The sequence below is a fragment of the Ramularia collo-cygni genome (genome assembly GCF_900074925.1).
Source record: "Ramularia collo-cygni strain URUG2 genome assembly, contig: RCC_scaffold30, whole genome shotgun sequence".
Lineage (NCBI taxonomy): Eukaryota > Fungi > Ascomycota > Dothideomycetes > Mycosphaerellales > Mycosphaerellaceae > Ramularia > Ramularia collo-cygni.
The window spans coordinates 3,127-27,011 of NW_019716284.1; the positions used below are offsets into that span (position 1 = coordinate 3,127).

General features: G+C 51.9%; 9 protein-coding genes; 5 read left to right on the forward strand and 4 right to left on the reverse strand.

The window, feature by feature from the left end:
* Positions 1 to 2,816: 2,816 nt before the first annotated feature.
* On the forward strand, positions 2,817 to 4,917 carry RCC_11370 (related to PHO89-Na+/phosphate co-transporter; the record flags this gene model as incomplete). XM_023776591.1 has 6 exons in its annotated part: positions 2,817 to 2,892; positions 2,950 to 3,306; positions 3,371 to 3,639; positions 3,689 to 4,247; positions 4,306 to 4,578; positions 4,634 to 4,917. The coding sequence occupies 6 exons, from the start codon at positions 2,817 to 2,819 to the stop codon at positions 4,915 to 4,917; spliced, it is 1,818 nt and encodes a 605-aa protein (XP_023632359.1).
* A 2,552-nt stretch (positions 4,918 to 7,469) lies between these two features.
* RCC_11371 (uncharacterized protein) lies at positions 7,470 to 8,372 on the reverse strand (the record flags this gene model as incomplete). The annotated part of the gene is made up of 1 exon (XM_023776592.1): positions 7,470 to 8,372. One exon carries the CDS (start codon positions 8,370 to 8,372, stop codon positions 7,470 to 7,472), a length of 903 nt encoding a protein of 300 aa, XP_023632360.1.
* A 1,108-nt stretch (positions 8,373 to 9,480) lies between these two features.
* Positions 9,481 to 10,932, reverse strand: RCC_11372 (uncharacterized protein; the record flags this gene model as incomplete). Its single annotated transcript, XM_023776593.1, has 1 exon — positions 9,481 to 10,932. One exon carries the CDS (start codon positions 10,930 to 10,932, stop codon positions 9,481 to 9,483), a length of 1,452 nt encoding a protein of 483 aa, XP_023632361.1.
* Positions 10,933 to 12,631: 1,699 nt separating this feature from the next.
* RCC_11373 (related to transporter protein) lies at positions 12,632 to 14,173 on the forward strand (the record flags this gene model as incomplete). Its single annotated transcript, XM_023776594.1, has 1 exon — positions 12,632 to 14,173. The coding sequence occupies one exon, from the start codon at positions 12,632 to 12,634 to the stop codon at positions 14,171 to 14,173; it is 1,542 nt and encodes a 513-aa protein (XP_023632362.1).
* A 1,426-nt stretch (positions 14,174 to 15,599) lies between these two features.
* Positions 15,600 to 16,157, forward strand: RCC_11374 (uncharacterized protein; the record flags this gene model as incomplete). The annotated part of the gene is made up of 1 exon (XM_023776595.1): positions 15,600 to 16,157. One exon carries the CDS (start codon positions 15,600 to 15,602, stop codon positions 16,155 to 16,157), a length of 558 nt encoding a protein of 185 aa, XP_023632363.1.
* A 392-nt stretch (positions 16,158 to 16,549) lies between these two features.
* On the reverse strand, positions 16,550 to 18,175 carry RCC_11375 (uncharacterized protein; the record flags this gene model as incomplete). Its single annotated transcript, XM_023776596.1, has 1 exon — positions 16,550 to 18,175. One exon carries the CDS (start codon positions 18,173 to 18,175, stop codon positions 16,550 to 16,552), a length of 1,626 nt encoding a protein of 541 aa, XP_023632364.1.
* Positions 18,176 to 19,414: 1,239 nt separating this feature from the next.
* Positions 19,415 to 21,299, forward strand: RCC_11376 (related to transporter (major facilitator superfamily); the record flags this gene model as incomplete). XM_023776597.1 has 7 exons in its annotated part: positions 19,415 to 19,531; positions 19,589 to 19,842; positions 19,891 to 20,232; positions 20,285 to 20,407; positions 20,462 to 20,797; positions 20,851 to 20,995; positions 21,051 to 21,299. The coding sequence occupies 7 exons, from the start codon at positions 19,415 to 19,417 to the stop codon at positions 21,297 to 21,299; spliced, it is 1,566 nt and encodes a 521-aa protein (XP_023632365.1).
* A 68-nt stretch (positions 21,300 to 21,367) lies between these two features.
* RCC_11377 (uncharacterized protein) lies at positions 21,368 to 23,131 on the reverse strand (the record flags this gene model as incomplete). XM_023776598.1 has 5 exons in its annotated part: positions 21,368 to 21,998; positions 22,054 to 22,412; positions 22,468 to 22,612; positions 22,677 to 22,963; positions 23,012 to 23,131. 5 exons carry the CDS (start codon positions 23,129 to 23,131, stop codon positions 21,368 to 21,370), a joined length of 1,542 nt encoding a protein of 513 aa, XP_023632366.1.
* A 427-nt stretch (positions 23,132 to 23,558) lies between these two features.
* Positions 23,559 to 23,885, forward strand: RCC_11378 (uncharacterized protein; the record flags this gene model as incomplete). Its single annotated transcript, XM_023776599.1, has 1 exon — positions 23,559 to 23,885. The coding sequence occupies one exon, from the start codon at positions 23,559 to 23,561 to the stop codon at positions 23,883 to 23,885; it is 327 nt and encodes a 108-aa protein (XP_023632367.1).

Below are 23,885 nucleotides of genomic sequence, written 5' to 3' on the forward strand. Positions count from 1 at the left end.
ATAGACTTAGATACTTCGCGGATTTATAATTCTACGATATACTCGAAGCTGTCCAAACGTTAGAAATATACGATAAAGGGAACCTATTAGGATTAACCTATTAGGATTGACCCCTTTAGGGTCGCAACCCTAACTTTGTTTGTATAAGGCCGCTATTAGGATTGACCTAATCCTAATAGTGGATTGTAGGTAGTCGGACTCTAATATTAGCCCGACGGCTATTATATTAATCTACGTCGCGGGGCGAATAGCTAGGGCGTATAGGTAATCTTTTACTAGGTGTCCGCTCGCTCCGTAACGGAAGTAGAGCCTTACTTATCGGCGTTTATCTCGCTCCGCCTAGGTTACCTATTTAGCTCGCCGTTTCCCGTTTTCCTTACGGTCTCTATTAGTTCTTAGTCGGTTTCCGCCCGGTCGAGTAGGGGCTATTACTACGTCTCCGTTAAAGTCGACGCGATAAGTCGCGGGTCCCGAGTAAGAACGAGTAGTAACCGTTATAGTAGTACCGCTATCCGAGTGTTTTTCCCTCTACCTCTTATTTAAGGATTTAAACTAGTCTATCTCCTCGAGGTTAGTTATAATCCTTTCTACTTCCTCTACGAAGTCGTAGTAGTCCGTTAACTTCTATATAGAGGCCGTATACGTATATACTAGGTTCGAGAAGATGTTCTTTAAGTATCCGATCTTTATATCGTCGGCCTAGCTCTATCCGCCGGTACTTAGTAGGAGTCCGTCGAATTCTAGCTAGTAATCGTGCTATAGTTAGCTAAGGGAGTATCTAAGACTTATAAGCTATTCTAGGGCCTTTACTCTCTCGTTACTATCCCCGAAGACCTTCTCGATTTACGTAAAGAAAGCGTCGGGATCCGTCGCTTCTACGGCTAGCCCCGCTTCCTAGAAGTAGCGTATCCTCGCTCTCTCCCTAGCCGGGAGGGTATCGTAGATAGAGTTCTAGTAGTAGTCCGCGGAGAGCGTTAGCTTAAGGTCGGAACGTACTCGGTAGGAGCTTTTTAGCCTAAGAAGGTAATCCCTAAAAGTATCGGCTCTACTATCTTAGGTTAGCGGTCTCTAGTCCTTTAGTCCTAACGGTTCCCGTACGGAACCCGCTTAAGTTAGCGCTAATACCGATTCTATAAGGTTCCGTATTATTATACTTATAGGGATATCGTCGTTAGCTAAGCGTTCGGATCCCGCGCGTTCTAGCGTAGCGCGCGTAGCGCTTATCTCGGCTTCTATAGCCTATTACTTAAGGTATATCTATTCTATAGCTCTACGTAGCTCTATAGTAGGTTCTACGGGTACTTCCCGTTCTAAACTTTCGTTATTCGGGAAGTTCCTTCTAGTATCCTAATCCGAAGGAGTAGTTATTATAAGGCGATCGAACTTAATATTACGGGCGAGTAACGTATATATAGGAGCTTAAGTAAGGTTTTAGTTAAATAAGTTCGATAGAGAAGAGAACTATCCTCCGCGGATTCCGACGTAAAGTACGCGGATACTAAGCGTTCTATATAGGCTACGCCTATACTTCGGCCTTAGGGCTTCGCCTATTACATCGTATAATTATTTCGATTATAGAGATTTCCGCTACTAGAGATAAACATACCGGGATAGAATAATCTTAAAATACCTACCGGCGGCGACCCTAGCGGTAACATAAATTCAATTATTACGCGGGATCTAAGCTACCTTATAAGCGGTAGTAAGATCGTATAAGAAGTCGCCTACATTATCCCGAAGGCCGAGGACGAGTAGTTTTCTATAAACTATATGTACTAGTACTCTCGCGACCCGACTATAGGCTCATCCCCTGCTATTAATAAAGCCGTTAATCAGATTCTGCTATGCGTAAATGTCCATCGAATTTAGGACAAACACAAGCTCGTCTTCGTTCCTAAACGCACTTCTCTATAAACGGCTAGCACTCTCGTCGCTTAGGGAATTTCAAGCGCGGAGGAGGAGTAGGAAACGAGGACGAAGAGTACCAGAGGGGTCGTCCGCGATTACGAAGAGTAGAGCGACCGAAATGATGATTAATACATACTTCTCGCGCTTTTCTTCTAAAACCAATTCTTCTCGTTAGCAGCAGCACTAGCAATGTGCTATCAAGTGGTAACTCCGACGCTCCCTCCCAAAACACAAAGCGCACCTATCTACCTATAGCATCTCCGAAACGGTCCGCGCCTAACGACAGGGAACTACGACATAGCAGCCCTTGGCATATCGAGGCAAAGAAACTTTCCACAAAGCCCGCGCCTCATAACAAAGATACAGCGCACGTGGTCTCGGAGGTGAGCGCCGACGTAAGCATGTCAACACTACGCCTAGAGCTTTGGACTCTTCTTAAGGACAAGCGCTTTCAGTCTCTTGATGCTAGGGCAAGATTCGAAGAAAGCTCCGTTGTATGGCGTGGTTGTGCTCCGATGCACACGTGGGAATTCGCCGAGCTCCTACTGGCCTCGAATCTTAAACACCAAGAACTCCGTTATAGCATGGGTTCTGTTTTCGTATGCTGACCCGAGCGGAGACCCGTGTAGATTCAGACGATTCGGACACTAGGGCCTTATCTACTTGGCGACGTCGGCATCACAATGAGAGGCGTGCATAGTACTGGATAGTGTTCTTCTCCGCCATGACTTCCATCATGCTAGTGGAAGCTWGGCGCTACCCTTGTCGTAGTGGAAGCCGCGTCTCGCTTGTGTGGCTTGGAGGCACGACGAGTCTTAGGAGATATATACCAGCTCCTTGTTCGAGCATCCATGAGACCTTCGACCAGTTGCTTGAAGTCTGCTGTTCTGTGAGCAAGGTTTGGCATCATGCTTACAGAATATACCTATGTCTTCGCCATTGGCACGTTCTTCGCCTTACTGGAAGCATACAACAACGGTGCTAGTACGTTCCAACGATAGTCGTCATCTTCGATACCAAACAGCTGATCTTCTCACCTAGACGATGTCGCGAACGCTTGGGCTACGAGTGTGTCGTCTCGCTCGGTCACATACCAGCAGGCAATGATTCTATGTCTCATCTTCGAAATGACCGGTGCCCTCACCGTCGGCGCACGTACAGCCTCTACCATCAAAAATGGCATTATCCCGATCGCGGCTTTCAACGGCAACGCTCCTGTGCAGCTCCTTGCATTCACCTGCGCGGCCGCCGGTGCTTCTATCTGGGTTATGTGGTGTACTCGCAACTCCGCCCATGTGTCTTCGACGTATTCTCTTGTCTCCTCGATTGCTGGTGTCGGAGTTGCTGCGGTTGGAGCTCGTAACGTTGAGTGGGGATGGAGTGGTGGATCTGGTCTCGGTATGACACACAATGACCCGAGGACGTATTGATCCTTCACGGCACTGATTAGACAACGACACAGGCGCCATCTTCTCGGGTCTGATTCTTGCTCCCCTCGGCTCCGCCGCCTTTGCCTCAATTATCTTCCTCTTGATCAAGCTCACGGTCCACGTGCGGAAAGATCCCGTTCCGTGGGCTGTCTGGACATCTCCATTCTTTTTCTTGATTGCAGGCACCATTTGTACCTTATCCGTCGTGTACAAGGGATCTCCCAGACTCGGTCTGACCGACAAACCTGCGTGGTACATCGCCTCCGTCACCCTCGGTGTTGGCTTCGGACTCTTCGTATTGGTACGATGTATCCAGAAACACTTCTTACCTCTCGCTGACTCTACTTCAGGCAGCCATCTTTTTCGTTCCATACGTACATGCCAAGGTCATTAAGAAAGACTACACCCTCAAGCTGTACCACATTTTCCTGGGCCCTGCTCTTTTCTCCCGTCCAGCTCCCCCTGACGCCGAATTCGCCAAAGTCCCAAACTACGCTGTGTTGCAGCACGGTCTCGAGCACGCAGACCGCGTGCTACCCCCAACCCTAGATGAATCTGCGGCCGATTCTACTGGCGAGAAACAGAGAGCCGTCGAGTCTGGCAGCCAGTCCGGATCTGATGAGTCTGGTGCTCCGCCCCCTCAGCATACTCATGCTGAATACAAGGCTCTCCTGGCACAGGCTCGCGAGCAGCATCATGCTGATCTCCGTAAAGGCCGTGGACTTCTTGGGTGGGCGATGCGCTGCTGTCATCGTAACCGTCTTGGTGCTGGATCCGTCTACGAATTGCACAACCTCAAAGCTATCGTCAAGCGCCTTCCTGCTCAGGTTGTTGTTGCTGCTTTGTATGGTGTACACTTCGATATCCACAAGTCTCAGCTTGGCGTTTTGGGTACACCGGAAGGAAAGCGTAAGCGATGGGATGGCAAACACTCACAGATCTGAGACCATCGACTGATTTTTCCCAGGCATGGACCGCGTCTACAGCAACGCACCGAAATACTCTAATGAGGTTGAGTACCTTTACTCTTTCGTTCAGATCATCACTGCCTGCACAGCATCTTTTGCACATGGTGCTAACGATGTGGGAAATGCCGTTGGTGTTTGGGCGGCCATGTACTCTGCGTGGAGCACTGGCGAGACCGTAGGTGCTAAAGCCGATGTTCCTCTTTGGCAAATCGCCGTAATTGCCTTGACCATCTGCATTGGTTTCATGACCTATGGCTACAACATCATGCGAGGTACGAATTTCCCGATTGCAGTCACTGCAAAGCGTCCGCTAACGATCCCGCACAGTCATGGGCAACAAGATCACTTATCATTCCCCATCCCGTGGATCATCTATGGAAATGGGAGCCGCCATTACYATTCTTATCTTCTCCCAGTACAAGCTTCCAGTCTCGACATCCATGTGTATTACTGGGGCAACCGTGGGTGTGGGCTTGATGAACGGTACTTTCAAGGCCGTTAACTGGCAGCGTGTGGGCTTGCTGTTCTTTTCATGGGTCATGACGATCCCGATTGCTGGCCTTATTGGTGGTATCACGATGGGTCTGTTCCTCAACGCTCCGAGTTACTAAACGAAACGCTCGCACTGTGAAGTGCTCGATGCGAACACGATGTCTCTACGGTCGCCTTTGAATAGCAATGAACGAAAAGCGCTATCCAAACCCAAGATCTTCCCGATCGAAACCTGCTCATACTTCAAGTGCGATGAGCATCACAGATGTCTACATTTCTGGCAGATAGGGTTTTTGTCGACCAGCCATGCAAGCAGGTTCCACCGTACACATGACTGAAACGCAACGGATTCTCCTCCACATTTGCGATTGTACCCATATAAGCACCACGTCCAGTCCAACAAAACCATACCTATCCACAACCATTGCCCAAGTCCTTCTCTTACCTTGTCTAAATCTAGCTCAAGCATACTGTCCGTGAGCGCTTTTTCCCCCAGAACTGCACGTCCCACGCGCTCCACTACGTTAGCCGAGTGCCTGTCAGGTAAATACCTAAGTATCATCACTGCTGCTGCAAGATGAGTTCCAACTTTCGCTTCATACTTTTTGACTTCGCTTGCAGAGCGGAGATCGCCAAGTGCGGAGTTTACACGCCTGTGGGAACTTCCAGATAGACGTCGTTGTTGACTGGGAGCCGCTCCAGCCGACTGTGAGCGCAACATCGAAAATTTCTGCTGGTATGAGAATGAGTTCCGGGTGTTATGATGACCTGAAAAGAATTTGGCCTCTCTCACTTGATCTGGATTTAAGTCGATTTCCAGCTATGGCTTCGGGTTTTTACCAATCTGGACGGGGCGGAAATTCTTGCGGTCTAAAAGACGGTTCACAGATGCATCAAACTTGTGAGGTAGCGGAGATGATTGATGGAACAACCTCTAGAACTCAATTTTATCATCAAACACTCCTTTTGAATGTAGAGTGTTGACCGTGTAGCAAACCTCAAATACTGCCGACATATGCGCTCTTAAAGACGACTGGTGCATAGCTTTCATTTGTCTTTTCATTTGTCCGGCAACAAAGGAGAAAGTTCCTCTCGAAAATACAGGATCAGGTGGAAGCAGGAACCTGGCAATATGGTGTGTTGAACGGCAATGGATCTAGTCACGCATGGTAGAACATCTCCTCTCTGGCTTGCGATTCCCCCTGACGTGACTCTCTCCCGGGACGCCTACCGAGGGCTGAGTTCTATGGCTGAAAGAGCTTCAAGAGATCTTGGCGGAACGCATTAGAGCCCAGTGCACAGATCTTCTCGAGGAGAGCTGGGCAGGTGGCTCTGACGGGGGTCATGATGCCAACTTCTCCGTAAGTCGCGCTCGATATTTGTCTTCACACAAGGCCATCGAGGCGGCTCATTGGTCATTCTTGGGGAGAATTCCACTTTTGCTGTATTGAAGTACATTCGATGTCAAGTCAGTAGGCTTGGAGCAACCTGACAGGTAACGTGGACGTGTTTCTTCGAGATTGCTGCTATCTCCTTTCAGCCGCTTCGTGATTTCCCTGTGTAGGTGTGATACCCGTTAGTAGCCACGGTGTTCCTACCTTGTCTATATATGTAGTAGGCACGTACGGTGAAAGATCTTTATGAAGCGCCAAGGAAAAACCTCAAAGGCGGCCATCCAAGGTTCTGAGAAGGAGGTAGGATTGCTGAATACCTTCATTGACCATGTTTCGTCATGAACATTTGTAAGCCATACATGCTTCTCGTATGCTGCTCCAACGACACTGCGGAAGCCTATGACGGCCCTGCTCTCGCGAGGAAGCTCAGTAAACATGACTTCCAACAACCTCCTTTACCCCTGGGTTTGCGGTTGATGAGGTTGGATCGACTGCCGTTTGTTCCGGAAGTCTTCGTGGATGAACTGATTCGTTCGGCTACTGCGCCGGCTTTGAGTCATTCAACGCAATGAGAAATTTGTGATCATGACATTCTATGCCTTCTGCCCATCGAAATACATCCGCGTGGTTGTATCAGACTTGAGCTGATCGATATTTTCGGAGTGTAGAAGTCTTTGGCACTTACAGATTATCTTTGGCTTTTGATCTTTCCCGATTGTGGTGACAAGAGAAAGAGTGAGGAGACCTGTGACAGTATGCGGTGAATAAAGGAGCTTAAAATGGCCTTTAACTGGCTTACCATCACTAGGAATTGAGACACTCTTGAGTTCGTGAATTGCAGACTTAGCACATACAACATATCGACACTTTCTTCGCGTGCTGACTTTTGACCACCTTCTAAATGTGTCCACAAACCGCCATACAACGCTACCTTACTAACTCGTGAAACTTGGCATTGCCAAGAATCTCGCAGCATATCGCTTCGTTCTTGTTGGCGTCCCTAACGTTTCTACATTCAGCATCTCGACATAAGCTCATACCAGGTTCTAGCTAGCGATGGGCACCATAATGCCCGCTCACATCTGGATTAGCTGCACGAACCTCCGAGGGTTTTGATGTTTGCTTTTTGCCTTCACTGTAGGCAATTTGACCGCGCTTTTCGTGTCGTGCGTTAATTGCATCAAATTGAGCGTGGACAACGAAAGGTGTCATCAAGATTCGTGCATCAAAGTACCTACTTTATTGAATGCTCCTCCTGCCTCATACATCATGCATATTTACAAGCCGCCTAAGAGGGCACCTCCAAGCGCAAACACCAGCGCAGCAGTTCCCACCAGCCCACTTCCAATGGCGTTCGCAGCACCTGTATACTGCGCCCCGCCTCCAGACTGCGTCGGTGTTCCCGATGTTTCGTTTCCAGACCCGCTTCCACTCTGCTCGTACCACGCCTTCACCTGCCTCAGAATGAAGTCCTCCGCGTCCTGGCCGTACTCCCACGTGTATCCGGTGTGAACGCTGATGTTGTCAAAGTTTCCCGCACTCGCACAGTAAGGATCCAACGCATCACAATAGCTCTGAATCTTCCCCGAGATGCCGTTCAACACAGCACTGGAGTTCGCAGCCCGTTCGAAAAGGCCCGGTTTTGTTGAGTTTCCCACGTGGAAAGGATTGTTTGTGATGTTGATGGATGGGTCACCCATGATCGTCACTGCTGCGACCTTGTCGAGTATGCTCTCTGGAGCAGGGTCGGTCAAAGAGGCATTGTAAGTGAATCCCACGACGTTCTGTCCGGAGAGGTAATCGGCAGTGACGTGTGCTCCTTGTGAGTATCCCATCAATACCAGTGGTTCCGCGCAGTTCTTGGAGATGTATGTTTCCACGAGAGCTTTCATGGCTGAGACTCCAGCTGTTTCGGWGCCGGGGTAGTCGGTCAGGGTGGCAGGGTATACGACATATTCCGCATTGCTCCCCGGGAGAGACTTGAGAAGGCGGTCTTTGATGAGACCAATCACTCCATATCCGAGAGGTTCGCCGGAGGCTCTGGCGACTATCATATGGGCTGTTCCTGGTGCTGGACAGTCGGACGAAGTTGTGTTGGCGATTTGGGAGTAGTTGAACCGCTGGGCCTGAACGGTTGCCGCGAGCGCGGCCGCGAGGAGGCTCGTCCTCAGGGAAGGCATTAGGAGAGGGTTGAGGAGGATGGGGATAGTAATACTGTGCTGGGGGAGCGAGAGGAGTGAGGGGAGATGATGTACAAAGAAGCAAAGGAACAAAGGAAGCGTTATACATACTTACGTCGGCCGATGCTAGCATTGGAGATCCACGAAGATCATCTCGTTCGCAATGTGACTTTTTTCGTATGCCGTACAGGATACCTTAGCACAGCACAACCGCGGCGACGGGAAGACGCGATTCAGTGTCTCTCCAATCACGGGCGCATAACGTTGCTAGAGGCCGAGGTACATCTGCCGCAAGCAGTAACTGCAAGCAGACAAATACCCGCAACCGACGCAACATTCCTCGCCATCGCATCGTCGCCCAACTGTATAAGCCGAGCCCGGTAGCAAGTGTCCGCAGCGCACGGCCAGGTGCACGAATGTGGCAAGATGAACAGGAAAAGGGACGTTGTTCGGCGCTCGCGTGCCTTCCAAAGGATCCATCGAAGCTCGATTTGTTCTAGATCGGGTGTAACCAAACTCTCGGGACTAAGATTGAACTTCACCTTTGGAGGCACTGCCGAGCCTTGAAATCATGGTTTCCCGCGTCTGTCAGAGCCATAAAGCGAAATCACTGCAAGGATGAAGATGAGGGTCGTGTCGCGCATGTCCGTGATGGCGGCAACCAAATGATGATTCGTACGTAGCGGTCTATGTTGTCGGCTGTAGCCCAGATCTCGACCAAATGCCGGACGGTCTCCACCTTGCCACATGTCATGCCCTGGCAAGCGCGTGTTACCCCTGCAAATTGAAATCTCGGGTAGCACGTTACACGAGCCATGCATGTCTAGACAGCGACAGGGCTGGTTCTTACAAATTCACGCATGTTGGGATGCCAGCTCAAAGTGACGTGGCAGTTGGCTTCGGTGTGAACCACAGACGAGAAAGACATCGCAGCCTCGCGGTTCCTACGTGCATAGTAGTGTCACATCCTTCTCGGCTCCAAGCACGGCGCATAGGCCGAGGATTGAGGTCAGATGCTGCGGACTCGGCGGAGTGATCCAGGATGATTCTGTACATCGTACTACATCGTAAAGGCGTGACAATTCAACTCCCTTCATGTAATGAACATCTACCTGCTCCTCCCACTTCCTCCTTCGTCCGCATATCGGCTGCCCAAAGGCTCCGGATCGACTTCTCTTAACATGGGCTGACCGTCATCTTTGCTGGGAACACGTACGTCCACTTCCTCAGGCACCAGAGTATCTTCCTCGCTACTCTCTTCGTCAACTCTCTGATATTCAGGGCCACTTTCTGCCTGCTTCTTGTCCATGATGAACCCGTCGACGATCCAGTATTGTATCGCATTCATGGCCAGGGGGAAGATAAAGAGTGCGAAGGCGACTTGAAGCGCCTCGCTGCCTTCCGTCCAGCGCAGAGCCCAGTCTCCTATCCAGGGGAGGAATGGCATGGCCATGAAGAGAAAGAAGACGAAGAGCTTCATTCCAATCAATCCGATGCAGTAGATGAGCAACTGTTTGAAGTACCATGCCACCTGAGGAGGTTGGCCATAGTTTCCGCTCTTGATGGATTCCGGCGGATTTGCCAGGGGAGTGTAGGCGAAGATGCGGTGTAGCAACTTCAGCAGAACATAGAGCACTGGTACCCCGAGCGTGGTATCGATTCCCAAGTTGAGCACGTAGAAGGAGCAGGGGTTTGGCACTCTGCCATCCGACTTGTCAGATGACTCTGCTATGGCCTCGGCGGCTACAGCGGCAGCACTGGCGACGTCTACAGAGCTGAGCATCGACATGGCTAGGTTGATGACGTGCACCAGCATGGAGCCAAACACTTGCTTGGAGACATCGAAGAAGAAGATCTTCCAAGGCCGTTTCGGGACTTCGCGCCAGCGTTTCCAAATAAGAATGAGCAGGGCGAGGAACCCAAGACCAGCTTGGGCTACGAGGGCGAAAGGACCCAGCAAGTGGCACTGTGCTTGTTGGGGAGGTCCAGTATCGTCGGACGGTTTCTTTGCTTCCGCGACATCTGGCGTACGTGTCGGTGCTGGCGCCGATGTAGGTCGTGAAGACACGGTTGTCGTTGTGCCGGACTCCGTGCTCGTGGACACGACTCTTGATGTCGTCGTCGTCACTTTATCCTTGCTGAACTCAACGATATCCACCAACTTCGTCTCGAAAACCAGCACAGCATCAGGCGGGATATGGGGAGGTGCACCTCTACTTCCATACCCCAGCTCAGCAGGTATGGTCAGTTTTCTGCTTGCCCCAATGCACATGTCCATGAGACCCTCATCCCATCCTGCAATCACCTGATGCGTGCCGAGCACGAATTGGAAGGGTTTGCCGCGTTTGTAGCTCTGATCGAACTCTTCGCCGTTGGACAGCAGGCTGCCTCTGTAGTGCATGGCGACCTTGTCATGTTTGCGCGTGGGCCGATCGCATGTCGCTGGCCCGCTGATGTGTTCGATGATGAGGCCCGAGGAAAGGGTCTCGCTGGGCGGTGCGGGGAGCGTGGCGGCGGTGGAGAGGAGGGAGAGGAGGGCGGCGGCACCGGAGGCGCGCATGTTGGCGTTGGCGATGACTGGTCGACTATCGCATCAACAACAGAGGTCGTGAATGCGCTCGGGAATGGAGGGTGAAAGTGAAAGGGGATGGCTATGGTCGACTATGGTCGATGCTGGCGCCTGGGCCTCAGACTGGGCGCTGCTTCGATGATGCTCTCGGTGTGTTATGGTGTCCGATTCCGGTTTGTTGGTGTAGCCGCTGATCGGTAAAGAGCGTGCTATATCCACCTCTTCTCACAATTACTTCTTCTGCTTCTTTGTCCTGTTGTACCGAAACAGCTACGACGGTGATCTCGCAGGTGGAAACACACTCTGGACGTTGATGATCATCGAGGTGCGAGAGCGATAGCACCGCCACCGCCACCCCCACAGACCCTCCAACCTTGACTCAAAGCTAAGGTAGGTAAGGTAAAGGGACGGCGAGGTGGAGGAACTTCGGATTTGAACGCTTTCATCTCTTTCCATCGAGAACAATTCCACCTCGAGGTCCTTGTTCCAATGTTCGGTTCTCCCCGCCGACTGAGAGGATCTCAAGGGTGGTAGTCGCAAACTTTWGGGCCWATCCACCTTAGAGGCACAACCGTAGGGAGTCACTTTGTTCAACGTCCGATGCGATCGATTTATGCGGAGGCCAGACACAGCACACGCAACAATACAATCAAGGACGAAGATTGCATCAGCTTTAACGTTCAATCCCAGCATGAGAAGCCCACTGGGTATGAGCTATTCACAGCATCATACTTCACGACCACGGCGTCTCGACCTGCCGGAGTAGATTGAATGGTCCAAACCACTACGGGCCGGAAAGCTTTTCGATCAGTCTATCCGAGAGAGATGTGTGTGTGAAGGGCGCCAGCCTGTTCGCTCTCCCTCTTCACATTCCATATGATAAAAAGACGGAGGCGTCTTGTTTGCATCGAGCGACGTGCATTCCACGCAAAGAGACACTACCAAGCTCGGGGATCCGCACGGAAGTGACATCCGTATCTGAAGCCTGTTCTGACAATGAAAGGCGATGCGCAGACCYGCTGGATACAGATTAGCAGTTTATCCGTCAATCTAGTGGAGAGCAACCTGGTATATGCCAATAGCGCTTCTGCTCCAATGCGGGCTGCTCCAGATATCTGGCCAAGGCAGTCTTTCTCTGCCCCCCGACACTTGCGTCCTTGGAGCGCAGCGCCTCCTCATCGATGCTGGTCTCGATCAGATTAAACAAAACCGTGCCATGCCGTGGTCTTCTAGGATACTCATCCACATCGACGCATCGAGGAACACTACACCACACGAGTCACGATGAACCGCACTACTTCATCCTACGACATGGAAACTCCCGTCTCGATTTCCAATATGGAAACTTGCTCATTCACACCGGCCTTATGTTCGGCATTCGAAACGCAACGTCTCGGCGCCAAGACACCATAAGTCTCCACTCCACCTGCTTGAGGACTTGAAGCGATTGAAGCGCTTGAAGAGCGACACGGCATGCGATTTTAACCCCCGCCGCCAATGMCTTGGACGGCGTACGCCCATAACCAACGGGAAGTGTTGCAGATAATACTCACCCCGGCGTCCGCCCGAGTGACCTTGATGGATCGCGGATCTTTCCCAAACAGGATGCAAAGAGAGACCGTCTGGCGTGATATAGAACCTTGCCTCTGCTGGTTTTATCAATATTGAACCAATCCAAAGATTTGACATCATGGCAGCACAAGACGAGGATACAATTTTTGGCCACGACGCTTCACGGGTCCAGGTAGGAGCGGAGCCGTACATCCGCGGTTCGCCATCCACCGATTCTCCGAAAGATAAACACATTTCTCTCTCCGAGAACGAGATCACCAGCTCAAACTCGGGTGAGGAACCGAATGTGGAGCATGGCTCATCACGTCAAGCCCTCGAAAAACGACTGGTTCGCAAGCTTGACTTCATCTTTCTACCATGGGCATGCCTCTCAATCATCATCAAAAAGATTGACCAAAGCAACTACAAAGCTGCCTATACAGCCGGCATGCGGGATGATCTCAACCTCGGTGGCACGAAAGCGCTGAATTGGCTGGAGACATACTTCAGCATCCCTTTTGCAATCTTCATGGTCCCTTCAGTCCTGATCATGATGCGTGTCCGTCCTTCCCTCTGGCTGCCGAGCTTGGAACTGGTTTGGGGCATTCTCACCGGATGTATGGCAGCTACAAGCAATGTCAAGCACATGTACGCTCTACGGTGGCTGATAGGAACATGCGAGGCAAGTGCCTGGCCCGGAATGACCATTTTGCTCCTTTCGTGGTATACGCCAAAGGAGATGGCCAAACGGCAGGCCTTGTTCCTCTCCGCTCAATATATCGGCTCGATGTTCACCTTTGCAATGCAATCCGCCATATACCAGACTCTGGACAACACTTCTGGGCTTCCAGGGTGGCGTTGGCTTTTCATCATAAATGGACTCATGACGCTCGTCGCAGCTGTGATCGGCTATGTTGTTGTTCCGGACTACCCTTCCTCGCCAAATCCATTGACATCCTGGTACCTCTCTCCATCCCTGGTTGCTACCGCCCAACTTCGACTCTCGGAGATCGGAAAGAAGACGCAGACGCTGACTCCTCAGCCCGTCCTCCCGCTTCTCCGCAAAGTGGCCGGCCACATGACGAGCTTCTCCTTCTTGTTGCTCTTCCTAGCGTATGCACCATGGGCATGGTCGCAACAAACCATCGGATACTTCAACCTCTGGCTTGACTCTCTCCTCCTACCGAATGGCGACAAGAGGTTTTCAACCGTCTCCGTCACCAACATCCCAATCGCAGGCTACGGGATTTCTGTCGTCTCTGCTTTGATCTTTGCTTCTTTGTCGGACGCTCTGCAAGTTCGTTGGCAACTCGCCATAGGCATCAATATGCTCCAACTCTTCTGCACGACTATCCTCGCTGCATGGCCTTCTGGTTTCGGGATCAAGATGGCTGCATTCATGCTGAGCTTCCTGACAGGGTGTAACGAAAGTCTGTTCATGGCTTGGATCGGAGAGACTTGTAAAGATGATGCTACGGAGAGGGCTGTTGTCGTTGCTTGGGCTGTTGCATTGGTATATGCAGGGAATTCAGGTTTGCCGTTGGTACTTTGGCCAGCCAACGAGGCGCCGACGTACAAGTATGGTTACAAGGTTGCGGCGGCATTTTGTGGGGTTAGCATCATGGGTGTGCTCGGGTATAGATTTTTGAGGGGCAGGAAGAGGCAGACGAAGGAACGATAAGATGACATAGCGACAGCTTCTCCCGCCATCTTTGGCAAAGTGGATTCCTAGTGACGAAGTTCTCGGTGTGAGGACACACAACAACACGAGCAGTTTCACATCGGCTGGATAATATCGAGAGAAGCGCTCTCCGCGGAGACTGATTCCTGGGTATCTGCGGTTTCCACCGTTGGCGGATCCGATCGCCAAATCGTGAAATGTAAGATGAAGACATGCACGGGACGACGACGATATTGCGCATCATGATCCCTAAAGGGCTTCTTAGTTGCCTTGAGAGCGCGACATTCACCCCAGAGGTATCTCGCGCATTCTTGACGCCCCTCCGTGACGACTTCGGCCTTTGAGATTCAGTTTGCTTTTGGAACAGATTCACCAAAGGCGTGAGACGCTGTATCACTCTCGTAACCTACTTTCAGTTCGTGCACAATCATCACTCCGTCCTCTACCAGCTCTAAGAGAATCGAGCTCCAGATGCTACTTTTTCCCTCCCTTGTTCGAGCGTTTCTCCCATCATCTTCCAAGTCAAGTCGAAACTCATCTTCTTTTTCATTTTCCAAACCAAGCTAGTTTTCGAACAAGCCGCCCACCACCTTGACGACTGCTCTCAGCGACTGAGGTTCCTCTGAATTAGCGCCCAGGTTGTAACGTCAGAACGCCAATCGAAGCCTTCTGCAAATACTCACCGACCACGCATTCCTTCGACCATTAGGATTGAACCACAGCTTGTATCCGATTTCCGTAGCCCAATGCCCTGCATGAGGGTAGTACGGACGTAGGTCGAAGACTCTAACAAGAATATACGTCTCTTTTTTGGAGACCCTCCGAGCCTCATTGCGAATCCGACGATTGACTCAGAGTGTTGCCTGCTCTTTATGCTCCTTGACAGGGGCCAGAACATGTTCGCACATGAGAAGGAGTCAACAAATCTTGTTCCGCGATTCTCCGGGGATCTACTTGCGCCTTTCAAAGCAGCTATGCGTGCTGCTCTAGCAAGGAGCTGTCTTTTGTATCGTGCGCGCACCTCTCTTTCCATAGCACTTATCATTGTATATATATACGTCGTGCACGGAAAGAAGAGTAGTGGTTAGATGTAGGATTTGCATCAAAAGCTATTCGAGGGTCCTACGCTAACTCCGAATTAGGTTGAATAAAAGTGAATGAATTCCCTGGGAGCCCGCACGCTTAATCTGATCCGCAGACCTCCGACTCCTCAACACCAACACCACCCTATACGACATGGAGTCGCTATCGAGAATCCCGACGCCGGTGCATCCGCCACGCCGGCACACCAAACCTCGCAGCCACAGATCATCAGCCTTCATGCGGGACAGAGCTGAGGTAGATGTTACAGAAATCCTCGAGAAGGTCTATACTGACAGTCGAACGGCGCATGAATTCCGCACATCCACAAGCATCCCTTCTGGGCATGCCCGGTGAGCTTCGCAACCGCATCAGCCGCATGGTTCTCGTCGAGGATGAAGCAATTGAAATCACCGCTACCGCCAACCACGAGCAGCCCGGCCTTCTGCGCACCTGTCGCCAGCTTCGCGCAGAGACTAAAAGCATCTTCGAAGCAGAAAACGACTTCGCCCTCGAAATCATCAACCTCCGACCCAGCCTTCCCGACAAGTACGGCCTTCACTGGTCCGGTCCGTTGATCACACACGGATACTTCACGAACACTGTCCCAGAAGAATGTAAGTACTCGAGAACTGGCTGGGAATGCTCCCTTCTCTGCAATTGTAAGAAACCGTTCAGACTTGAACAAGTCAAAGAATGGTGGAATAGCGGTCACGAAGGGGATGGGCTCAGCGAAGAMAACGGTGAGAAAGTCGGCGCGCGCTTCCATTCCTCAATGGCTATGGCACTGTGGGTAAGTCTAAGAGAGACTCGTCCGAGGAGGAGGATTGCTCTTTCCAGATCTGTACCTACGCAGATCGATCAGCAGTCGAAACTCTTGAGACTTGATGCAGAACAACGATGATGTTTTGGGTCAAGAATCTCGGGTTTGGGCCTGTGATGGCCGGGTTCCTCAGGCTTGCTAAGATATGCATTCAAGGCAGGCGGTTTGATGAGGTATTCTCAATGTGCACAGAGTTGTCGAGATGCCTAATCTTTCCGTGGAAGTCTATGTGCTCGAGCAAAGGTTGGCCCTCAGCATTAAGCAATCTCAAGTACAGCTTATTCCCACCCACGCATCAAACCCACGCGCACTGCTCACAATTATTACCACACCTGGATCTTCCGTGTGTCGTCTGATGTCGTGCCCTCGCATCAGACGGTATACTCACATTCTCTGCATTGTCTCTTCCTCGCTTCGACGGCTTGTCCTTCCCGTTTGTCCCGTCAACTCTCACCACCACAATCGTCAGATATTCACTCCCACGACCAGGCCACCTGCTGCAGCGTCACAGTCTCCTTCCAGACCTTCAACATCGGCTCCATCTCTTCGAACGTCATCCCAGGGAAGATGTTCCTCAAACTAATCACCAAAGCAAACGCCTGCGCGCAGATATCCCACGGCATCGAACGGTCTCCATCCTTGTTGCAGAGACCGGGAACTCCATCCTCGTGGTACGCTTTCAACCACTTCTTGAGACCCTCCCACTTCGGCGTTCCATTAGTCTCCAACTTGCACAGCACCTGGCGAGCCCAGTGAGCAGTGTAGTTCTTCGGGACCTGAACTTGGCTATCGACCACTTCAATGGCGAAGGTGTTCTCGATCTCGAAGATCCACAACGTCTCCATGCGTAGCTGCTGGCAAGTACGAAGCAAAGCCGGCTGCTCGTGGCTCGAGGGTGTGATGCGAACAGGACCATCCTTCACCAACACAATACGATAGATCTGCTCTTGAATGCTCTCCGGCAGGCCGAGCAGCGAGAGTCTCGGGTGACAGCCATATCCAATTAGCGTGAGCTGGACAAACGCAGCATCGWCAGGAAAGATGTGAGACAGCTGGTTGATACAATGCTGTCTTTCGGAAGCGCGCTGCTGTTCGTCCTGCTGCTGCTTCTTGCGGTTGACCTCGATCTCCAACTGAGTTTGTTCGTTGAGAGTTCCATAGAGCGATGCAATCGGAAGCTTGAGCTGATCTCCGCAGAATACAAATTTACCTCCGCCGCTCACCTGTGCGTACTCCTGCTCGGCCTCCGCTTCGATGATGCTTTCAGACTCGCCAGCCAGTGCAGCTAAGGCAGATAGAACGCCTAGCTTGGCCTTCTTATTTGGCTTCTTGGTTTTCCGGCGGCGGGTCTTCTTTTGTGGTACCTCGAGGTTGGCATGCTTCGATGGGATCGACACGTTCAGACCGTTTGGGCCTCCGTCGACATTCTGCTGGACGTCGTCTGCCCAGCTGCCAGCCAGTGGCTCCCAGAGGTCTCGCTGTAACTCATTCTGCCATCTCGTGCTTTCAGATTCGCCGGGGTTAGTATCTCCGTTCTGCTGCTGACCTTCTGTTCTCTTTGCGACTCTCATGCTCGGTGCATCAGCTTTCGTGACCGCAGCTATGGTCTTCTTGGCTGCTTTGGGATTATGCGGAACCACAAGCTTCCATTGAGCCGATTCAGGGCTGTGCGCGTGCGAGCGGAGATGCATATGATGGATTGGGGTAATAGGTGTCTGTAGTGGTGACTTTGCGGCCTCCACTTCAGCAGCAGCGACTGCTGCTGCTGCCGCCGCTTCAGCTCGGCGGGCCTTCTTCTCATCAGCCGCTGCGAGCTTGGCCTCAGCCGCTCTCTTTTCCCCCTCAATTGCTACGTGGCTGTTGGCCGTGAGTGCATCTCCGTGTAACTTCGCCCAATGTGAATCCCTGATTTCGGCCTTGATGAGTTTTACCTTTTCTGCATGAGTCTCCGCACCAGTGATGGTACGTGAGATGGGGAGGCTGGACAGCTGTACATGGCTATCCTCGCCCCTCTTGAGCTTGGTCATGGCGCCTTCCAATGAGTTCAGCTTCTTCTGCCACTTCTTGTTGGCCTTCGCGGCAGCCTTTGAAGTAGTCATGTTGAGTCGTTCGTGCTGTGGTTGGTTGTGACGGAATGACGATACTTGATTCGAATTATGGTGGTTGACTCTGAGTCACGCCTTGCCAATTCTCATAGCACTGGGCGGCAGCAAGCAAGCAACGCGGAGGGGACCCCGCCGCCCCCTCCCCGCCAATCCGATAAGGTATGCTCACCTATCTTGAATACACATTTCCTCGCTCCAGATCCGCAGACTCCCCCACACGGGCTGGGATACGAATTGCACCATCCTCAGTGGACATTCACCTCAACACGCCGGCAGTGCCTAATGACTGACTTGATAGTCTGACGTCTCGCCTGATGGGGGATATGGTGAGCCTGCTGGAGAGTCTGGAAGGCGCTGAACTGAAGCGGATGAAAAATGAACGTGTTTTGGAAGCGCCTGATCCAGCAGACAAGGCCCACAGACACACAATCTGCCGGAACTGGGTGCTCCTCAACAAATGCAGACTCAATCATCCGATGCCGTTGGGTTGTAGTATGATCTTTTGGATGAGATTGTCATACGCCAACTCGAGATGACCTTGACTACGTCGAAAGGCATGGTGAGGCCTTCAACTGGAAGAGCCCGAGTCGGAGATCACAATGCATCAACGCATACTCGGATCGTCCAGCGACCTCGCCTGTGATGCCGTCTCGTCCGCCGTTCTCCGTTGAAGATGCTCGACTCGACAGCCCTGCGCGTTCATCCTTCGATCCATGAGAGTTCAAGAGCGAGCGTCGAGTAATACCCCTACTGCTCATCCGGGAGATTTTGAGTGAGGTCCATCTTCGAAGGCATCGGAGATCACCTCAAGAGACTCATCACAGGAGACATTGCGGAGGCCCACGTATATCCTGCCGACTCGTGTAGCCTGCCATGCTAACACATCCAGAACTGGTCGCATGAGCAATTCCGCAGCGTTCTATGCCATCATGCATTGTGGATGATGCGAAGAGAGTGAGGTGAAGCCGACGCGACCTTCCATTGAAAGATCCTCGGATTTCCAGCCGACAAGCCGAACCCTGCAGTCTTTTTCGGGACATCACGCGACACCCCATCCTCCTCCAACGCACACGAGATGGCGTGCTGCGATCCGCGTCGAAACTGCCCCTTTCGTCGGCTATACCGTGCGGGATGCATGTGGGTGGAGTGGCACAGGCGGGATGTACCATTCTCTCGTGAACGTGTGTGAAGTCCATTGTTTCCTTTCACACCGCGACATTGGCTGTAGACAGAATGGCAGCCAGATATCAGTTCAGCAATGTCTATCTCGTCAGCGGGCTCGCGACGTTGGGCGGAATGATGCAGGGCTTCGATGTCGCTTCCATGTCTGCGGTCATTGGAACCACACAGGTTTGTATTCTTCTGACAGATACTGGAGAGAAAATGCTCAGCTGATGGTATGGACAGTACAAAACCTACTTTGACAGTCCCACGTCTGTTCTACAGGGCGGTATCACAGCCAGTATGGCGGGAGGCTCGCTGCTGGGCTCGGCAGCAACCATAGCCACGGGCGACCGTTTTGGACGGCGAGACTCCCTTGCGATCGGCTGCGTAATCTTCATCATTKGCTGTGCGATCATGTCCGCGGTGCAGAACGTGCCAATGTTGATTGTATCCCGCATCATCAATGGCTTTGCGGTTGGAATCTTCAGTTGTCAAGCGTAAGACCTCGCCATCTCTCTCACAGCTTATGCTGAGCACTTCTCTAGGCCTCTCTACATTGCAGAAATCAGCAAGCCCGAGAGACGCGGCCGACTCATCACCTTTCAGAATTGGATGATTGGATGGGGAACTCTCATCATTTACTTCCTCTCCTACGGCACGTCCTTCCTCGAGAGCAACGCCTCCTTTCGGATTCCATGGGCCTTACAGATGATCCCTGCTATTGTGATGCTATCATGTATCTCTTTCCTGCCAAGAAGTCCACGATGGCTTGCGAGCWAAGATCGTTGGGAAGAGGCGCATGATGTGCTTGCCTCTCTACACGCAAGAGGAGACCGCATGGACCCGCTGGTATTGGCTGAGCTCCAGGAAATCAAGGAGAAGGTTTTGTGAGTGATGCTGATGAATGTATCGTTGCATCGACAAGCTAACCCATGCTAGCCTCGAGCGGGAGTACGGTAGCACGGCCTGGTCGGAGCTCTTCAACTCGCGTAATATCATGCGAACACAAGGCGCTGTCTGCGCTCATCTCTGGTCCCAGTTCAGCGGGAACAATGCTCTCATGTAAGAAGGTCCTGCGAACACGACGTCAAGTACGGAGGTGACTAAGATGCACAGGTACTACATCGTCTACATCTTCCAGATGGCAGGCATAGGAGGCAACCGCCAACTTGTCGCCGGATCGATCCAGTACTGTATCAGCGTGGGAGTTCAGGTCTTCTCCTTCCTGCTCATGGACCGCTACCGCCGTCGTTGGGCGCTCATGACTGGTTCCACTCTGCTCGCCACATTCCTGTTCACTGCTTCCGGGTTGATGGCCGTCCACGGACACTCCGTCCCAGGAGGCCTGAACAACGTCAAGAGCGTGACCTGGGTTGTGGATGATTCGGCCGCTTCGAAAGCAATCATTGCATGCGCATATCTCTTCGTTGCCAGCTATGCTCTCACTTGGGGGTACATCTCCGTCCATCTACCAGTTCTCGATTTATCGCTGACTTTTACTCCAGACCTATCGGATGGCTATACCCAGCAGAGGTCTTGCCGCTATACATTCGCAGCAAAGCCACATCCATTGGCGTGGGTGTGAATTGGATCGGCAACTTCGCTTTGACGTTCTTCACGCCACCTGCGTTTGAGCATATCAAGTGGCGGGTGAGTCGTGCGCAGAAGATGCTACTGAAGAACAAACTGGCTGACATTCTCCCAGACATTCATCATCTTCGGCTTGTTCAACGTCGCATCCTTCTTCCATGTCTTCCTCTTTTTCCCCGAGACGAAAAGAAAGACTCTCGAAGAAATGGACGAGGTCTTTGCACAAAGCATCTGGGCGTTCAAGATCAAACACACGCCCAGTCGTCTCACCCAGGATGTTGAGCAAGTGCGCAACGACGTCGACGGTGCAGTGGCAGACCTCGAGGAACTAGAAGAGACCGCAAAGCACGACACAAAGCCATAGTGTAGAATGAAGTGAAATTTTTAGTCGGGAATTCTTATTCATCATTACGCTCACAAAGTCTTGTTACATCAATACTGGTCAATCACGGCATCTGGATGCTTCCCCTCGATTTCAATCGTGTGAAGCGTCTCCTGCCGGTCAACGTAGGAAAGCTTCGCCCGTACAGGCTCGTTGCTGTTGGGTTCGTGCGTGACTTCCAAGAAGATACTGTTCTCATCATCCCGGTATCGAAGCTCCGGGATCCGGCTGTGGGCTGTGTCAGATCGCGCACAGTTCCTCTCAAGGCTCAGTAGAGGCGCTGGCGATGTGACGGATTTCCGGTTGGCGCTCGCGCCCTTGAAGTTTGCCTTTTCCAAATCTGCATGACCCTTTGCGAAGGAGCTGAATTTGGAGCCGTCTTCGAGTTCGTGGGCCATCTCCGCATGGCCATGGCCTTCCATGTCAAAGCTCTCGGTGAGATCGTGCTCGTCGTCGTCGGCGTCGGGTCCAGCTGCCCAGTCGTGAATTCTTCGGAAGAAACCTGTAGCAGCAGGCATGCAGACACAAATGATGCAAGTGTAGACTTCTACGATACTCCAGAGTCCGAGGAAGGAGTAGTCGTAGGTAAAGTTGAGAGATGCGCCGAAGACCGAGAGATAGCGGAGTCGCACGATACTGCATACAGTGACGACGATACCGACCAAGAAGACAAACATGATGCTGTGTCGTGTTAATTTCGTCCCTGAAATGATTTGGTGAGGATGAGTTTACTCACCCAGCCTTTTGACGGAAGGTGATGTCAAGATCCATGAGTTTCGCAAGTGGGATGGACAGCACCATGATGTCGTAGAAGATGTTAATCGATGCCGTGGCATACACCTGCGTAACGCGATCGGTGCAGTGTGACGTAGAGTTCCCAATATCGTGCCAGTTGTATGAGATCGGAGTGCATTGAAAGATCGTCACAAAGACAGATGCAATGAATGTTGTGAGCAGCAGACCGATGGCGCTCCAGCAAATCATGCCAAAGGATGAGCGGAGCGTTGATGGCCAAGTCCGAAGGTAGAGCAACACCATGGATACCTTGCTGATGAAAGTTACAACAATGTAAAGTGGTTGGACACAGTAGAACCACTGCAATGCATCAGTCAGCGCAAATTCGCCACCCAAAGTTGATCATTGGACATACGAAGAGGAAGTTTTCGAGGATATTGGGATCCGGCAGAGTGTACAGGTCGCGACCGAACCCATTCTCCTGGACCTTCACCAGCATACCGAGGATGGCAGTACTTGCTGCGAAACAAATGAAAGCGGTGTGATCATCCCAGCTGTATCTGAAGAGCAGACTCTGCATTAGCAATGGAAGCAACATCAATACTCGCTCCATCCTCGACTCACCCTGCTCCTCCAAACAATGAGTTACGCGACAAGAAACGAGCGATCGTGAACATCGCAGCAATGCCATACAGGGTGTASGTAGTGGCCCCGGTGACCACAGATCTGTCGCGCACGGGTCGCTGGCAAACTCCAGCAAAGACGGCTTGTGACATGTACATCTCCACAGGTGGGCAAATGGCTATGAAACAAGCCTGTAGCGACGCCTCGAGCTGCGGTTGGTCGCAAATGCATTTTTGCGTTGCAGGGTCGCATAGGAAGTTTTTGGCCACCAGCTGGCTGCAACGAGCCTGAGATGTGTTAGCAAAGTGCAAGCCGCAGCGCTTGGTATAACATACAGCACAGTCTGGCACTGCCAACAGCACCGATGAATTAGAAAACTGGCGTGGTTCCAAGTCGGTAAGGCCAGCTACCGACAACACGAGTGAGGAGACCAGCAGACCCAGAGAGAGCTTCATAGTGGGCAACGGTCAAGAGGGTCTCGAAGCAGATCCAAGAAGATGTCAATGATCGTTGCGGTGCTGGACTCCCACTCACTTCTGTTGCTGAAAGGTCGTGGTCCGGAGCGGCGATAGGAGAAAGGGACATCAACAGGTTAAGCATTGGAGATACATGCTGGCTTTGAATCGTTCCATTGGGGCACCGCTCTGAAACCACGGACTGCTCACGGGTGCGGCAGGTGGAAGATCGACGCCGCTGAGCCGGATGCCTATTGTAGTAACTGATCTTCAGGATCTAGGCTTTGGAGCCGTTGAGCGGACCTTTTTATGGTATAGTCTCACACGGTCACAAACGGCGCAAGAGTCAGTGTGGCTTTGTGATTGGTGTTCCTGAAGCTGCGTACTCAAGACAAAAGCCAAAGAGCGGTCCTCCCCACGCGACCGGATGGGCATGCTGCTTGCCGCAGCCTTTGGGGTCTTTTGRCAGAAGAACCCGAGCATGTCCGCACTGGACCTTGGCTGCTTTTCATGGAAGGTTGAGCGCCTTCAAGCGAGCGCTGACCACCACGAATTGCGGATTATCGAGGATACGACTGCATGGGCAACACCTGCGTGTGTGATGAATGAGTCGCTTGACACGAACCCCGCAGTCCTGTATGCGATATGCGGATCACGTTTGAGCGTTGAATTGTGCTCGGCAGACAACCCGATCCAGGGGAGTGTGGATTGGGCCGTCGCCGTCGCCGCCTGGCATATCTCTCCTGCAGGATGA